General features: G+C 39.3%; 1 protein-coding gene across 1 annotated transcript in view; it reads left to right on the top strand.

Moving 5' to 3' along the window:
- The window catches only part of LOC142109109 (putative N-acetylated-alpha-linked acidic dipeptidase), a 79,239-nt gene that overhangs the window by 47,586 nt on the left and 16,610 nt on the right, over window positions 1-15,043 (top strand). The window contains exons 11-14 of the mRNA XM_075193154.1: window positions 4,078-4,141; window positions 6,855-6,922; window positions 13,074-13,174; window positions 14,425-14,515. Of these exons, the coding sequence (XP_075049255.1) occupies window positions 4,078-4,141; window positions 6,855-6,922; window positions 13,074-13,174; window positions 14,425-14,515 (324 nt within the window). The remainder of the gene's footprint in view (window positions 1-4,077; window positions 4,142-6,854; window positions 6,923-13,073; window positions 13,175-14,424; window positions 14,516-15,043) is intronic.

Here is a 15,043-nt window from a genome sequence, read left to right as displayed (position 1 = left end):
TTTATAAACCATTGCGGTTAGGTCCATCACTTGCTCTACCACAGAGGGGAATTTTTATTGATAAGTGTTGTAAAAAAAACCTGTTTCTGTGAATATTTTTAACCCTCTTATGCTTATATTTTATTATAAATAAATCACCATGGAAGTTCTTTGTGTTCCATTTCTATTGTTTCCATGTGTTTGTGCATACGAAAGCACATACAAAAGAAGTTTATTAAGCAGTGAAAAGGGGGTGGGCCTTATGAGCATCACTTCACAGTTGAAGTGATTGTATAAAGGAGCTCACAACCATTTAGTCCACCTAAATGGGAAAAGAAGATTATACACACACTTTTATGTCCTTCTTGACAAAACGAACCATATGATTTGCCGATATGGTTGTGAGCTCCTTTATACAATCACTTCAACTGTATGTTTCTGCACACTTTACCGGCTAGTTTTGATCCTTGCAAGTCACAAGTGTGCTAATGTGATTTTTTATCATTGTAAATATTGGTGTCCATAGTATTATGTTATGTGACAGTTATCTATACTGTTTACGTATTATTTTAAGTAATTGATATTAAATTATTAAATAACATATTGGATACAGCGCCCCTTCTTTGCTTGTTTACTTTTTGTTTTATTGACAGATTCAGATATCTGTTTTAGAGAGCAGCGGTCCCCTATTATATGCTATCATTCATGATTCTTAGCGCCTGAGATTATTTTGTATTTTTGAAGGAATAACTGTTTGATTTGCGATTATAAATCCTGTAGGTGAGAGTCAGGTTAGAATTTCTTCTCATACTCTTGGCACACGATTCACATAGGCACATTGTGTGAATAGAAAAATAAGACCTGATTATAATTTTGAAGTGCTGAATACATTTAATATTGGAAATTTATTTTGTATGAAGCACAATTGTTGTCATACTCAGTTTGTTATTTTTTCGTTGATGACATCTATTGGGATAGATTGCAAATTGTAATGTACAAACAGTGAATTTGTTAGTGCAGTATCTTCTTTATAATGTCCCCCATGTCAGACACAATGGATGATTGCTGCAGACTAATTTGTGCCAAGAAAAAATACATTTACTACAGACAGAGTACATGTTGTGGTATATCCGAGATTACTGGATTTGTGAGTACTTGCTTCCTGTTCTACATATTTGCGACAAGTTATACAAGCAAAACAAAGCCTTTTTGTTGGTTTAAACTATAGCGACCCCAAATCACTTGCCTGACACTCTAATTGGCTATTAGGACCTGGTGGCCAAAGTCAACTGTGTCAACATAATTTAGAGTTGTGTGAGGGGTATGTTTGCATTTACATCGCTTGTAGTGCAACATTGTTTGCATTCAGGAAAAATTGCCCCTGACTCTAAATCAACCCCTCAATGCTGATTTTTTTGTGACATATTTTCAGTCTTTCTAAATCTTGATAACTAAGAAGTCGGAGATCTCAGTTGGGTATTTACAGTTGTTATTAATTATGTACTGCTAACTTTTATGTTTTTAGTATGCTTTATACCAGAATTGTGTGTCTAGTTTGTACAATAGGGTCTGCACTCAGGGCCGGTAAGCGTGGCAGGAGGGTACCGTGTTTGCTGGGGCATACCTCCATTCTGGGGCGGGCCTCCATACATATATATATATATATATATTAGTATATTGTGACTGCGGGAGGGAATAGGTGCCATCTCCTGGGGTAGATGGTAGGGAACAGCAGCAGTGAAGACACATATGTCCAGGGTTTTCTGGGCAACTGGCCTCAGCCAGTTTTATTAGACAGAGGGACAAAGTAAATTTCAAAAATAAACACCTGGCCTGTCTGGCACTCACTAAACATTCAGGACGACCCTCTCTCCTGTGAATGACCTTTTGTCCCACACACATACCAAGCATAGAGGTAGTTGCTCACTATTAGCAGAGTCCAGTGGCGGATCGCCCCCCCCCTACCAGGGGCTTGCTGCCGACAGCTGCACACTGTGCAGGTCCGTTCAGCAGTGGCAGTGTACTGTCCCACTGCTCTGATTGTGTTTTAGACACAATCAGAGCAGCGGGACAGCACACTGCCACTGCTGAATGGACCTGCACATACTGTGCAGCCACCGGCAGCCATAGACATTAGAAAGAGGGCGGGGCCTAAATCGCCCCCCCTAAAATCGCCCCGGGTAGGACAAATGTCTAGGTCCGCCCCTGGCAGAGTCTCCCATTAGTCATCTGACCTCCTCTGCAGGTTTGAGGGGCTGACTGAGCAGAGCTGCAGCATTTTTACTGGCACCACACTCAGGTGCAGCTCCTAATTACCAGCAGGCTTACTGGCAAGCTGGAAGACCCAGGTAACAGGCCTAATGGATGGAGCCCATCCTCGCTCTCCATCCATAACAACATTGACCTTTACCATGTGTTCCTACAGCTTGGAAACACACTTCCTGGTGTTTTATTGTACACAAAGCAGAAAGCCTGGGACATATAAATAGCTGCTGCTGAGGATGGTGGCATATTCCACTGCCATTGAGCTTCAATCAAGTGACTCTGTCACTATATATATATATATTTTTACATTTAAATATTTATTTATATATATATATTTCTACTAGAGGTGAGTGGTTTGGTTTCAGAAAAATCCGACAGATTCAAGGTTTTGGGTGCCAAGTAGATGCAAAACACGACTCAAATATTTATGCCAAAATCGGATATCAAAATGAGGCAAAACTTCTAGTAAAATATGGAACCAATACAGATAGTGGGTGATTGCACTTGCGGTTAATGCGTTCCAAGCTTGAACGCATGCTGCTGGAGTGTGCATTGGAGGTGCGTTATTGCACCTCCTTGGTACATGTCTTAGGTACTCAAGACATTACACACCTGCTAGGCAGGTGTTCCCGTTTGATGAACCACTGAGGACACTCTGGGATTGCATAAGAAGTCAGGTAACTACACGGTTTTTAATATCTGTCTCTTCTGTTGTTCTATGTGGTTGTCTTGACAAAGGTCCAAATGTAGGACCGAAATGTTGACTTTAAATGTAAGATATGGAATTAAATTAAAACAAAATTAACAGTTGTTTCGAGATTATTAGGAAATATACTGTAAATGACAGTGAATGAATATTAATGTTATAAACAATAATATAGGAGCAAAAACAGCTCAAAATCATTTCATTTTACCTATTTTTCACAATTTCTATCAAATCTAGATACAAAACCAAAACCTTTCACGATTTTTTGGCATACCCAGTTACAAAACAAAAACACAAACCCATTTTAGAACCAAAACCACATCCAATTCCAAAACACGGGGTTCAGCACACATCTCTAATCTCCACCAAAACATTCTAAGGTAATCAGATCTTTTAAATGAAAACCTAGTACACCTCATGAGCTTTCTTTTGATATACTGCAGCAGAATACACTCTACTAAGCAAATTATACTTTTTCATAACTTTATTTTTTTAAAAAAAATCCTCAAGATATTCACGTTTTAAATACAGCAAAGCTCAAGTTTTGTTTCGTATTAGCCTGTAGCAACACTTGCAATGAGTTGTACTAGATTTTCATTTAAAAAGATCTAGATGCCTTAGAGCAAAGGGACAAAATGACTTGGGGCTAGATTTACTAAGCTGCGGGTTTGAAAAAGTGGGGATGTTGCCTATAGCAACCAATCAGATTCTAGCTTTCATTTATGTAGTACCTTCTACAAAATGATAGCTAGAATCTGATTGGTTGCTATAGGCAACATCCCCACTTTTTCAAACCCGCAGCTTAGTAAATCTAGCCATTGGTGTTTTACTGGTCGTGTTCCAAGTGAGAAGTATTTGTCCATGTTTCTTATTACTGGCCAACTAGTAACTTTTCTCTTTCTGCATACTGGATGTAATCCTCATGATTTGTTTTTATTATGTTAATATTTGCTGGATCATTTTTGCAGTTCCAACAATAGGCTCTATCTTTGCTCCCAATCTTGTTAAAAACTAGCCGTGATTGTTAAAATTATATTTTGTTTCCTTGATTGCCCAGAAGTGTGAAATAAGCTGGTGCTATTTACTGAGGTAAAGAATAAAAGTAACTTTATTTCATATTCCCACAGGAAATGGGAAAAGTCTTAGGTTCCCGAACTGTGGCTTACCTGAATGTGGATTTGTCCCTTGAAGGTAAAGAAACAAAAACAGATATTGGTTCTAAATAAGTATATGTTTTGATGACTGAGTGTAATTTTGACTTTTGTAATTTCATTTTCATTTATTTTACCACCTCTATTTCTTTACTATTACAGTATCCTTTTCTGAATCTGTTTCCTTCTCCTACTTTGCATAGAATACATCAAATATAAACATTCAGAGCCTGATTCATTAAGGGATGTAAATGCCAATACGTGACATATTTTGCGTAAAATGCTCAGAAACGGACCATTCGCCAGTGAACGCAAGAACATCAAATTCATCTTCGAGCGTCAAGGAAACATAAGACAGCCTATGATTTAATGGGCAGAATGGGGAGGGGATTGTGCGTATGCACGTAGTCAATGTGCAGTAAGGGCGTGTCAAGCTTGAGCGCACGCATCAATGTCCGATTTTAAGCTTTGAGCACCTCTAAGGTACATGTTTTTCTGTCGTATCACTTGCACTAGGGCAGTGCTGAATGATAGTGATGAGGGATGTGTATGCATGCTATAACATGTGTTTGCAAGCAGGAGCAACTGTAAAAATGCATTTTATGCACAGTAGACAAAAATTACATCATGATAAATGTATTTAATTGAAATAAGAAATGCAAATCTCATTAATGACTAAATTATTAACTGGTGACGATAATTTTAATTATTTTTTTCCTGTGCATTCTTTTGAGACTTTACATTGGACATATCCTGCAGCGTATTGTGTCTGTCAGAGCAGAGCGTACCTAGTCCCGTATCTGTATGCCCCAAACTATGCACGTTTTAGAAAAGCACAATTTACGTTCGTTTTGTGTGCCTTAATGAGTCAGGCCCTCAATCTATGTACTAAATGGGTAACATAAGATAGGGGGAAGGACTGCATTACATTTTCAAAACAGTTTCATTTATAGCGACAGATGTTCATATAGGATTATTTCTCTCCATCTATTAATAACATGCTAGTACATTATATATGCTATAGAATGTATTGAGGGATGTATTGTATAATAAATCTATAAATGTAGTACAGTATTCTTTAAAAGCAAATATTGTCCATTTCTGGAAAAAATGTTTCCTACAATGTACTATGTACACAAACTGACAATTGCATCACACTTGCTGTTTCATATTGATCTGCTGTCAAGTGCTTCTTTTCTTGTCTTTGATTTGGAACTATTGATCACCAGTCCATATGGCCTCTAAATGCAAACTACTATATGTTTATATCTTGCATTGTGACTTTTTTTTCTTACCTATGCTTTCAGCATAGGGCTGTTTTTTGCAAGTGGGTTGGCACAATATTATGACAGGGAGGTCCCACTCTGAGGGGTTTCCCTGTTATTCTTACTTTTAACCATACCTCCTAACATGTCAGTGCCCGGCAGCGGGACATGGGGAGTGGTCGTGACTTGATGGGGGAGTGGCCATGACACAAAGAGAGTGTGACCACATCCCCAGTGGGCTGCCTAGCGCTGTAAATCACAAGGCTTCCCATTAAATACCTCTATTTCCCTCCCCCAGGGATCCCACCTGCGGGACAAACATGTCCCCGGGCAGGACAGAGCAGGGCCGTAACTAGGGCTGTGCTACAGGGGCGACTGCCCAGGGCGGAACGCTGAAGGGGGGCACAATTTAGGAATATTTTAGGTTCATTTGGTTAAAATTGAGGGCTAGGGGGGCGGCATTTGTCTCTCGCCCCAACACTAGAATTCTAAGTTACGGCTCTGGGACAGAGCCCTAAAATCAGGCCTGTCCCACTTTGGAGGGTATGTTTTAACATTACAATGGTCCATGCTGATGATGATCACCAACAGCCATAATTGTTGCACCAGCCGTCTACCACCTGCAAGAGATACAGCCCCTGAAAGGTGCATATCCGCATGTGACCAGGTTACCGTATTTGCGAGAACACACCCCTATGTACTTGGCCTACACTCACCTGCCCCTTCCCGTCCCAGTCCCGCCTTGTAGTTTGTAAGCAGGCGCTATTTTCAGATGCGTACGGGTCTGAATATACTTTTTTTTTATAAAGTATGTGTCAAATTGTATAGGCATTCAATCAAGGCTTCACAGATCTCTCCACTTGCCACTCAGTGTTATAGTTGGTCCCAAATCACCATACACGGTTATATCTTTTGTGAGCCACTTCTGTTTTGCTATGAATAACTTCAAAGAAAAAATAAATAGGGCCATACATTGAATGGTGAATATGAAAATACAGCATGGGGTAATTCTAGCCCTTAGCAAACCATGACTTCAGTATTTAACAAAATATACATTTAAATTTCTGCTCTATCACGCAATAGTATCAATACCAGGCTACTATCTCAGAGCAGATGGTAATAAGTGGAGCAAATAGCATATTCTGTACCGTTTTAGAAGCTGAAAGAGAACAAGTCTGGCAGCCTGAATGCTGTTTGCTTAAGCGGTTTAAAAATATGTGGTGATCTCATCTATTTAACAATTCTTGCTAGAACCGTGTTTTAACTTTTGAGCTGAAAAGAATTCAAAGTACCTCGCTGAACGATTCTACAGACTTTCGCTACAGCTGTGTAAAATGCATGAGAGCAAAGATAACAGCATCTATGCCCCTAACGTCTTATTACCATAAGTTTATCTTATTACCATTAGAGTTGTGTTTATCTTTGTCCTGAAATTATTTGTTCTTGTGAAAACACTTCTCGATTCATGATGAAATCTCTTCCTTACAGGAAATTCCACCCTCCGTGCACTTGCTACTCCCATCCTGCATAAACTACTCTTTGCAGCAGCCAAAAAGGTACATCCATTACCGGCAGAATGACTTCTTAGTATAAACGCTATTAAGAAGTGACCACAGGCCTTGTTTTTTCCATAGAGCAGTATGTCAAACTGGGTTTTGTTTTGGAACAGCATGTGTTCCCCGCTTTCCTAATTTGTGGTCTTTGGGCACTGTTTATTTTTAATGAAACTTGGCCCCCAATCCTTTAATCTGTTTCACCATACTTGCTAATATATACCTGTAGCAAAAACAATGTGCTTATTATATAGTACAATGCAGTTTTGTAAAAGAGGCACTTGGAGACCCACCATAAATTGGGATTATTTTTGGCTCCTGACCATCAGGTTAGGAACCCTCAGTCCTATAATGATGATATACTTAAGTAAAAATATTAATGTATAATAATAATTAGGTTGATATTTTTAAGACTATGGGGTCAGTTTTGCCTTTTAATAAAACTGCTCTTTTAAATACAGACGGCAAATTGCCGAAAATCTGTTTTAAATAACTGCCGATGGATACATTTATTCCTCAGACTTTAATTATTGTATTAAATGAATTTTTGTGAGTCATGAAAATCAAAATACTAGTATCAGCAATTATAAACAAACCTCATACATACATGCAGTAATACATATAACAGGGATTTACAAAAAATGCAATAGAGTCATATTATTGTTAGGAACAATTGTAAAACACCAGCGTTGTGTTGACTATTCTGTACACACAAGGCATCGTTACAACTATACAACTGGGAAAAATTAACATCCTGTTCAGAAGAGTCTACAATCCAATGAAAAAAGACAGTGGGTGACAGGATGACTGCTGGGCACTAAAGCAGCTGCAGACAGAGTTTTGCGTACAAAAAAAAAAAAGAAATACCCGTGTTATCATGTTGCATTTTCAAAATGTGCTGCGTCTATATATTTGTCATATTTAATCTAAAACTCTCCAACGCCTAATACCTTTTCAGTCCTGACTGTCGTTATTTGAATGCTGATTCAAAACCAAAATATATTTGCAAATGTCACAAATTTTCAAAATTGTAAGAACTAAGGGCCTGATTCATAAAGGATCATAACTCGAGAAACTTCTTATTTCAGTCTCCTGGACAAAACTATGTTACAAAGCAAGGGGTGCAAATTAGTATTCTGTTTTGCACATAAGTTAAATACTGCCTGTTTTTTCATGTAGCACACAAATATCAACTTTAAATTTCAATGTACAAATAAGCTATCAAGTATTTGTGTGCTACATGAAAAAACAGGCAGTATTTAACTTATGTGCAAAACAGAATACTAATTTGCACCCCTTGCATTGTAACATGGTTTTGCCCAGGAGACTGAAATAAGAAGTTTCTCAAGTTAAGATCCTTAATGAATCAGGCCCTAAGGGCTTGACCGCATGAGTGAAATACAGCTGACAAATATTTCACATGGACAGCAATGAAATTCACGGTGCAGAAGTTACCATGGCAAAGCAATGTAGACACCATTGACTCACGATCAATAAATCCGTTTCCTGTGACATTTATTTGATAGCATAGTCGTGTTGTATTGCTTTTAGAGCGCAACACAAGTATTCCAAAGGTGTGAACAAGTCCATCATGTTCAACTGTTTACCTCCTGCTGCTCTGTATTCTATTTTCTCAGTGAAAACTCAATAATCAGTTTACCATCTAATACATATACAATAGAGCAGAGAAAAATCAAATTCTTTAAAAAAGCATGAAATGCCATTCAATCAATTCGTAAACTAACTATAATTTCTCACAGGAAATAGCTGGTCTTTCTAATGGTAGAATTTACAATGCAATATTTTTGACAACAGCACTTAAGAGGATAAGTGGATCATGACATGTTGATCCGTGACTTTTCAAATACTAATATCTGGAGAGGTCTGAAAAGACAAATATTGTCATTGAAAGATGACTCATGGATGGCTCTGAATCAATCAACTCTTCTATTGTCAAAAATGTTCTAAAATGAAATAATAATGCACTTGGCAATACCATTAGAATTAATTTATACCCTTGATATTTTGTACAACACTCAAGTTTAATGATGAACTGGTACTCAGTTGACTAGCTGGTTAAACGGCTGGTTCAGTCAGGCGAGGATTTGTAGAACTTCCGGTCTAAGACGCCAGAATTGCAGGGGCCGTAGACTGCACCTTATATAATCATCTTGTAAAAATATTTCTGTGTGCTCACATGCATCACAATATCATAATTTGCATTTACCAGTAGAATACATTTACTTTTTTGTACAGATGAGATGTAGTGAAGGTTGATACCATTGAGCACTGTAGCAATGAAGGTAGTATAGGGCTCAGCAAAAATAACCTTGATGGCCATGAACTTAAATCCGGGCCAGGGTTCAGTATGTTGGCTGCAGCCGATAGATACAATGTGCTTCTGTGTCATGTATGCCACCAGTTAAAGTTAAACCGAAAGAACGGAGTCCGTCCTTCACCTAGAACAGCCCGTATTTTCCATGGAGCATTATCTGCTCTCTGGTACTCAGATGCCCCCAGGCCTTAGGTGCAATAGTATAGGTTTATATTCAGGGATGGTGCATACAAACAGAATAGTAGAAACTAGATCCCTATGCAGAGACAAGGAAACTATCAGGTAACAAACAACGAACCAGTAATATAAACAAGAAGAATAGCCTGAAACAATCCCAAAAAATTTGGAGCAGGTGCCTAACAGAAACCTCAAGGTCAAAAACCATGGTCAGAGCAAGCAGCAGAACTAGAGATGCTCAGGCTCGCTTTCTCAAGAACCGAACACACCCGAACTTAGCAGATCCGAGTACCGAGCCGAGCCGGCTCGGTACTTTCGCGCGCCCTCGGAATTGAAAACGAGGCAAAAGGTCATCGTTACGTCATCAGATCTCGGATCTCGAGAGCTTTGGCTTCTAGAAGAACCTTCGTTCACGGCGATCCAGCGCCATTTCACAGAGGGACACAGAAGGGGTAGCACAGTTCTTGGCAGTCTCTAGTGCAGTTGGGCAGTGTCATAGGTAGAAAAGAAAGAGGAGGGGTAGCAGTGTTCTTCAAAGTCTCCAGTGACATTCAGGAGAGCTCCATTGCTAATTGTCATTGCTAAAATAGAAATAATAGGTCTGGCAGACTTGGTCTTCTAAATGTGCAGTCTTTGTTTGAAAGTGTATGAAAATAATATTGTGACCTGTGAGGTGGTCAAAATTGACTGCAAATGACTTGAAATTAGTGTTATTGAGGTTAATAATAATGTAGGGGGGGAGCAAAAAATTTTGTGATTTTAGAAAAAACAAATAGGGATTTTAGAAAAAAAATCAGGAACCAAAACCAAAACACGCAAGGGAGGTTTTGCCTAAACCAAAACACAAAGTTAATACAGATCCAAAACCAAAATATGGGGGTCAGTGAACATCTCTAGTCAGAACAATCAGGGTCAAGCAACGAGCAGACTTCAAACTGATACAGAGCAGTGTAACGCATATAACGTTAAAGGGATTAGCCCCTCCGGCAAGGGCACAAGGTCACCCGAGGGGAAGGGGGGGTTATTAGTGACTCATAACAGCAGGGAGCCGGCTACATGCTGTATTGAGGTAATAGTGGGTGGAGTATAGCCACATGGTGTAAGCGATGGTTAAGTCAGTATCACGTGGGAGACCAGAGCCTTCAAAGACTCTGATTTAACCATGAAATGGGGTGCAGCCGTATTGGCACTGGGACGAGATCCTGGGTCCTCGGCGCAGGGGGGTTAGGGGGTTGCGCAGCCAATGCCACAGATTGGAAGAGCCCCTGGAGGTGAATAAACGGACGGAGTCCATTTAATTGTGACTCCACTCGGGAGTCTAGATCACACTAACCCCCAATATCCTTTAGTAAGAGTGGGGTGTACGGCAGGTAGGACACATGTTGGAGCCCTTTGAAACTACAACACCGCGCACACACTAGCTCTACATAGTTACCCGTGTACTCAGGGGGAGGGTTCTCTGTTCTATTGGTTGTCCGTACACACTAGCTTTCTGGGGCAGCAAGAACTGCATGTAATTGCATCATAGGCCACCAGGGACACCCCTCACATTACAAGGCCTAATTGAGCAAACGCTATAATAGGCAATGAACTAATACTGTGGACAGCCTTATAAACCTGTAGACACCAATTCTAGCAGTGGTTCAATCTGCTCTCATGGCACTGATGGAATTCTCAGCACCTGAGAAACACTGTTAGAGGGATGTCATGACAACCAATATAAACCGTTTAAACAACCTGAGCTGCATTGGAACACCTGAGTCTGTCACTGTTTCTATTCCGGCCTCTGTTCTCAATCATGACATACTGCTATATACAGAGTAGATTATTGCTGTCCATAAATAGTCTAATTCAGAACATAAAAGCTCACGGACAAACGTAAGACATCAATGGGAATTCATGATATAAAACTTATAGTGGATTAGGAAAACACATGACTTTCATGGCCATGATTCCACCATTGCATTTTGCAAAATAACATAACATCGATATATGAATAGAAAATATATAATACTGAACCTTTTAAAACTAAGGAACATTAAGAACTACAGACTGGTAAGTACTAATAGCAATATAACTAAATTGTTTGGATTCCTGTTGAGAACCACTGGGTGACACCATTCGTCCAGGTACATTGTGGGCATCACCAGTCGATCATCTCAGTTGGAGATCATTGTCAAAGTCCATGCTAGTGAAAAAAATGTATTTAGCACAATATTTTCATGCTGTGAATCCACAACAGCAACAAAAGGTCACAAATTCCTTGCTGTGGTGGTATTATTAGTATATATATAAATGCTATACTAACATGTAAGATTAAATGACAGTCTTAAATTAACCAAGAAGCTGTTGGGAAGAAATGTCGATGAGCTGCAGCTGGAGAGCACAAACAGCAGGAAAGAAATATACAGGACAGACACAGAGGTGGACCGCAGGTCCATAAAAATAGTTCAGGGTGAATTCTTTTATTTCAAAAGTACCAGATCCCTTCATAATCAGTTACAATAATTACAGCAGATTTTGACAGGTAGGCATAGGCAAACCGAGGTGGGGGTTATTAGTGCCTGGAAACCCCCCTCCAAGCCTGACGTACTGTATAATTGAGGTGGCTGGTCCCTGCTCCCGCTTCACACAGCTCTGCTTGAAAAGGGAGCGCTGCGTGCACCTAACAGTAGGGGAAGTCTGTTTTGCAAGCATTACGGCGGTACATGAGTGAATGAAAACATGTTTTATTATTTAAATAAAGCATTTTTTTTTGTTGTCAATACTTTTAAAATATTTGTTATTTATTACAATCTATTTTGAATCATGTATTTTGTTCCACTACTCATACAATAACCAGTTAGTGGGTTCACTCATGTGCATATGCCCTCAGACTAGTCCAGTGAAACGGTAAGTTCATTCTTACTGCTCTGGGCTAGTATAAGGTGTATATATATATATATATATTTATAGGTCACTTATAGTAACACAAATAATAGTAACATCAGTATAGCCTTGGCAAGATTTTGATGATAAATCACAGTGTAGGTGGTTTTCATCAGCTTTATTGCCAGATGTTAATAAATAGAACCCTTGGACACAGACCCTGCTCATAGGCAAACAGAGGGGGGTTTCCTAGTGCCTGGAATCCCCCTTCCAAGCCTGGGGCACTGTGTAATTGAGGTGGCTGGACCCTGCCACCGCTTCACACAGCTCTGCTTGAAAAGGGAGAGTGCACCTAACAGTAGTGCACGCAGCATTGCCCATGTATATTATGGGGGTAGGAAGAGTTGGAGAGCAGCCAAGCACTGTCTAAAATTATAGCCACGCCCCCATGCATGCTGGTCACGCCCACTGGCGGCGTGGTGTGGAAACCCCACTCTACAAATCCTGCGTTTGCCTCTGCTGCTCTCTTATTGGCTGACGGGCAGACACTATTGTAAGTGGTTTCCTATTGTTGATCAAACCAGCATTTCACTTGATGCAGTAATAATGGAGCTTGTCATTCGTTTTGCCGGTCAATTCATTGTACCAGTTTCTTACATTTGTACACTTTATCTGGCAGTTAATATATAAAATGATGAAAAATAAAATAAAGTCTCAAATAGCAAAAATGATCCACCTGACATTTATGAAAAGGACTCTCTCTGTGTGTACTAGGTAGAAAATCCTAATCCAGATGAAGTTCGAGCAGGACGCAGATCAGTGTACGACACATGGGTTAAAAATCTGCCATCTAGACATGATCCAAATATCCCACGGTATGTAAGTCTATAGCAGCATGGGAGCTGTAAGCTTAGACGTAACTATGGCTGCATTACTTCATCTTCCTCTTTACTTCAATTTTTGAAAACACAACTGTTAGTACTAATAATCATGATGATAAATATTAACTGTTAATGCTAATAATATTCTGCAGATCTGGTTAGTTTAATATAGCCAGGGACAGGCTGGCAAATTCTAACCCTACGAGCAGGGGCAGGCTTGGCAGAGGGGCAGGGGGGCAGTCTGACAGCTGTTTGAAAAATATTTTACAATAGTTCACAATTGGATTTTATAAATAATTTATTTTAAAAATAAAGCATTTTTTCATTGATTTTCTATTGCTATTCCCATCTGGAGATGGCGATAAGGGAAGCAGAATTGCGGCTGTATGTGTGCGGCCGCAATCTTTGTTAAATAGGCATGGGGAAGCTTTCGCCCGTGAGAGACAGCTTATCTTAACGCTGGCGTGAGCTAACACCAGTGACAGCCCTGTTATTGCTGACGGTGACCTCTTCATGTATAGTGAACCCCTATCTTTGATGAATATACCTTTTCACCCTATAATATATATAGACTTGTTTGCTTCTGAACACAAGAGAGTTAAATGAACTACAAGGGATGGAGATTTGCCAACTTGAATCCTTTCCCTAATTTCTACAGTGTTAGAATATATTTGCACCATCTGATTTACAGATCCCTAAATAAAAGTGCAAAAATGCACCTAATTATCTGCCCAATGATTTCCTCCTTAAATATTTCTTGGTTTTGGTACATTTATATTAATTATAAGAGTGAAGTGACATGATAACTGTCCCTACGTTGTTTTTGAAGTTATTCATTACACTGCTCGAAGAATGTCTAGAAACGCGTCTTTATGTCATAGTGTAATTTGAAGATACCAAATAGGTCACATTAAGAGTATAGGACGAGGTCAGGTTTATTCTACCTGTCTGCAGGTCCTTTTGTGCTGAAATAAATGTTTTATGCCTCCCCCCATAAAACTATATATACATTCCTAAATGCACCTACTCACTTATATAATCCCCAATGTGCAAACAAGTCTTGGTTTGGCTCTGTTTGTACCCCCATACAATTACTCCATAAAGAAGCAGAGGTAAATGGGAATGTGATTATTTAGAGTTTTCAGTATGACACACAGCTGCCTCCAACATTAACTATTGTAAGGACTGGAGGAATAAGATGGTTTAGTGTACATATATTCTGAGACCTCTTTTATATTATACAGTGTGGGGAACTTGGGATCAGGCAGTGACTACGCACCATTCCTGCAAGTTCTTGGCGTCTCTGCAGCAGATGTGAGATACACATATGATCAGGTACTGTGAAAGAAATGCATAATTAAATTCCCTTTTCTGACAAATCACTTACTGGAAATATAATCCAAAATTTAACATGTTCTTTAAAATTGTTATTTTTTTTTAATATGCAGTTTATTTCATACATACAGATTTCAGTTTTGATTATAGTCTGAGGAAAGCACTCCATAAACAAGCTATATGTATGAACTTTCATATAGAGGTGCATTTGTCACCCCAATAATCCTGCCCCAGCATATATCTACTTTGCAGCTGGGTTATTGTGACTTTACCACTTTTTCTCAGTCAGTAGTTCCCCACGTAATATCATTTACTTCCGCATAACTAGACTCTGTACTCACTTTCTCAACCACGTAAATGTTAAGGTTATTGGCTTCCATACGATCACCACTCTTGTCTCCTGACATACTTTGTGCTTCTGTGAACAGTTTAATTCTGTGACGGGCTGAAGGTCGCTCTAGGGTCACCTTTTTTTCAGAATTGGTGACGTACAAACATACATAAAATGAAGAGTTAATACAAAAGGCG

This window comes from Mixophyes fleayi, chromosome 12 (genome assembly GCF_038048845.1).
Source record: "Mixophyes fleayi isolate aMixFle1 chromosome 12, aMixFle1.hap1, whole genome shotgun sequence".
Classification (NCBI taxonomy): domain Eukaryota; kingdom Metazoa; phylum Chordata; class Amphibia; order Anura; family Limnodynastidae; genus Mixophyes; species Mixophyes fleayi.
This window is presented reverse-complemented; position numbering and strand designations above follow the sequence as displayed.